Source organism: Nicotiana attenuata, unplaced genomic scaffold, assembly GCF_001879085.1.
Source record: "Nicotiana attenuata strain UT unplaced genomic scaffold, NIATTr2, whole genome shotgun sequence".
NCBI classification, from domain to species: domain Eukaryota; kingdom Viridiplantae; phylum Streptophyta; class Magnoliopsida; order Solanales; family Solanaceae; genus Nicotiana; species Nicotiana attenuata.
Window position 1 is genome coordinate 58667 of NW_017675615.1, and position 3646 is coordinate 62312.

The 3646-nt window shown below is 40.3% G+C and overlaps 1 protein-coding gene across 1 annotated transcript; it reads left to right on the plus strand.

Moving 5' to 3' along the window:
- Positions 1-2007: 2007 nt before the first annotated feature.
- Positions 2008-3189, plus strand: LOC109220266. The gene is made up of 2 exons (XM_019384722.1): positions 2008-2061; positions 2872-3189. The coding sequence occupies exons 1-2, from the start codon at positions 2008-2010 to the stop codon at positions 3187-3189; spliced, it is 372 nt and encodes a 123-aa protein (XP_019240267.1).
- Positions 3190-3646: the final 457 nt, after the last annotated feature.

Here is a 3646-nt window from a genome sequence, read left to right on the forward strand (position 1 = left end):
GATTCTGACTGAGTAAGGCCGAGGGCATGTGTTGTGAGGATACTTTTGGGTCGGGCTGCACGCCGCAGCAGTGATATACTGATTATGATAATGAGGCCGAGGGCGTAAGATTGTATGCCACGAGGTGGCTTGAGATTGAGATGAGGCCGAGAGCCTGTTTTATTATGCCACAAGATGGCTTGATATTGAGCTTGGGCGGTAAGGGGCCCCTCCCGGAGTCTGTACACCCCCAGTGAGCGCGGGTACCTGGTTTGTGATGTGATATAGCCCGAGGGGCTGGCATTGTTCTGTGGTATTGCCCTAGGGGCTGATTCTGTTGTTGTTATTGAGCCCGAGGGGCGGTTCTTGCTTGTTTACCTTTCTCGCTGCTTTTCCTTTAATTGTTTAACTGCTTAAAAGGCGTTTTATGAGATTTCACTATTTAATTGTGTTTACTGATTTTGTTCTGCCTCTTATAGCTTATTGTTGTGTTTAACGTGATTTTATATCGCTTAGTCTTCATTTATTGTTATTACTCACTGAGTTGGAGTACTCATTTTACTCCCTGCACCCCTGTGTGCAGATTCGGGCACTACAGGTCCTGCTACTGAGGGTTGATAGTTTCCAGCAGATCTTCGGAGATTTACTAGGTAGCTGCTTGGCGATTCGCAGCCCAGTGCATTCTCCCTCTATTTTATTTCCTTTCTGATTTAGCTATGTAGTAGTGGAGTAGATTTTCAGACTTGTAGTATTGTTTTAGATGCTCATGACTGGTGACAACTCGATGTCGGGCTGTGTTGATTTTTAATTCCGCAACTTGTACTGTTATATTGGGATTTTATTGCTGTTAAAGACTTAGTATTTAATATTCTAATTGCTTAAAGTGAATTGGAAGTGTGTCGGCTGGCCTTGTCTTCACGAGAGGCGCCATCATGACCGGGTTTGGGTTTAGGATCGTGACACTTTGTTGATTGAACTTAGAACTCAAAAAAATCGGATTAAGCTTCTGCTTTCTGAATCCTTGAACGAAATTTGTTCTTGCTTCTTTGAGATTTATAAATGAAATTTGGCCATGGATTCTTTGAAATTTTTGACGAAAATGTTCCTGCTTCTAACGTTTTTGGTTTGAACCAAAGACAGAATGCTTTTGATCTTTAACAAGGAATTGATTACAAGGATTTTGTTGGAAATTTTGAAACTTGGCGTCTGCTTGGAAAGTTGAATTTAGGATGAAAGAGTTAAATTTCATTCTCACTAAAAAATGAACTAAGCTTTTTGAAAGACCAAGCTTTTAAAACGACAAAGCTTTTCTTGTATATCTTTAGTGACTTACACGTTTTAGCCACTAAGCACATATGACTAATTAGTCATATGTTTGAATGGTGGCCTACTGCCACGTGGCAAGTGGGGTGGAGATTATTAATCTTTACCTATTTATTAATTAACTGGGTAATGTCTCGTTACCCGTAATTAACCAATTACCCGCATAATTTAAAAATTGCCCCAAATTACTTATAATTGTACTTATCGTTAATATTCTTTTTATACATTATACTACCGTGGTCATATGGTATCTTACATGGTACCAGTTCATAATTATCGGGTATTATCGCTCGACCCGTATTTTATCCCAAATGCCAAACTTGGACGAAAATTCGTTTCCTTTGACCTGCTTCCCCTCTCACCTTAACGAATTTACTTATCATTGTTTGAAATAGCATAATCCTTATAATCTCCGAATAATCTTTTCCTTGGACTGATGTCAATTACCTTACGACAAATTCAACGTACAATACTACAGAGTGCAACATCATCGTAATGTAGTACTGCGGGAGGTGACTTCTCATTTTTGGGCTCTCATTTACTTATTTATGGCGTATTTGCATGTACGAAAATATGGGGTGTAACAAGTATGATGATCCCCAGTTGCTTGTCCTTAAGGACATGATGCAACAAGATGGTTCTAAGGAGGTGACTTTTGGTGATGATGGCGTGTTGCAGGTTTAGGGCAAGATTTGTGTTCCTAATATGGATGGGTTGAGAGAGTTGATTCTTCAGGATACTGAAGAAAGACATTGTTCGGTATGTTTCTCGGTGTTTGATTTGTCAGCAGGTCAAGTATGAGCATCAAAGACTAGGTGGATTCTTCAAAAGATTAAGATACTAGAGTGGAAGTGGGAGCGCATGAGTATGGACTTTGTGGTAGGTTTGCCATAGACATTGAGGATATTTGAAGATGTTTGGGTCATTCTGGACAGACTGACCAAGTATACGCATTTCATTCCAGTCATGACTTCCTACACTTCAAAGCAGATGGCTAAGATCTACATCAGGGAGATTGTCCGCTTGCATAGTGTGCTATTGTGGCACTTTGTTTACTTCATATTTCTAGAGGGCTATTTAACGTGAGTTGGGCACAGAGGTTGAGTTGAGTACTATATTTCATCTTCAGATGGATGGGCAGTCCGAGTGGACCATTCTAATTTTAGAGAATATGTTTAGAGCTTTTATCATAGATTTTGGAATCTAGTGGAATCAATTTCTTCCATTAGCAGAATTTGCACACAATAACACTACCAATATTGTATCCTAATGGCTATGTGTAAGGCCTTATATGGGAGGTGATGTCGTTCTGCTATTGGTTGGTTTGAGCCGGGTGAGGCTAGGTTATTGGGCACAAATTTGGTTCGTGATGCTTTGGAGAAGGTGAAATTAATTTAGAAGTGGCTTCATACAACGCAGTCCAGGAAAAAGAGTTATACTGATAGGAAGGTTCCGGATGAAGCTTTCATGGAGGGTGAGAAGTGTCTCCTTCAAGGTTTGCCTATGAAGGGTGTGATGAGATTTGGGAAGAAGAGAAAGTTGAGCCTTCAGTGCATCGGTCCTTTCTAGGTGTTGGAGAGATTTTGTGAGGTGGCCTACAGACTTGCTTTGCCACCCAGATTATCAAGCGTTAATCCAGCGTTTCATGTTTCCATGCTTCGGAAATACTATGAGGATCCATCACATGTTGGATTTCAACTCGGTGCAGTTGACAAAGATTTGACTTATGATGAGGAGTTGATAGCCATTTTTGATAGGCAAGTTCGAAAGTTGAGCTCAAAGAATATTGCATCGGTGAAGGTTCAGTTGAGAGGTCAAGCAATCAAGGATGCAACTAGGGAAACCGAGCATGATATGCGGCGCAGATATTCTCACCTTTTTTTATAACCCGTGTATGATTCTAAACTCGTTCAAGGACAAACATTCATTTAAGAATGGGAGAATGTAACAACCCGACTGGTCGTTTTGTGTATTTGATCCCTGTTCCCCTATTCGATGCTTCCCCCGCATGTAGTTATTGTTATGTGACTTACTGCTTTGGTTTCGGGAATGTTTTGGAGTGAATTGGAGCACTTAGTTTCATGGTTGGAAGCTTAAGTTGTAAAAGTTGACCAAGGTTTGACTTTGGAGTAAAAGGACTCACATTGGTGATTTGATGGTTTGAAGAGGTTCGTATGGTAATTTTGGACTTAGGCGTATGTTCGAAATTAAATTTGGAGGTTCCTAGGTTGATTTGTGTCTAATTGTCGAAAGTTGGAAATTTGAAGGTTTGAAAGGTTAACAGTTATGAGCAAGAGTTGACTTTGAGACTATCGCGGTGAGATAGTTGTTCGGATGTTGAAAT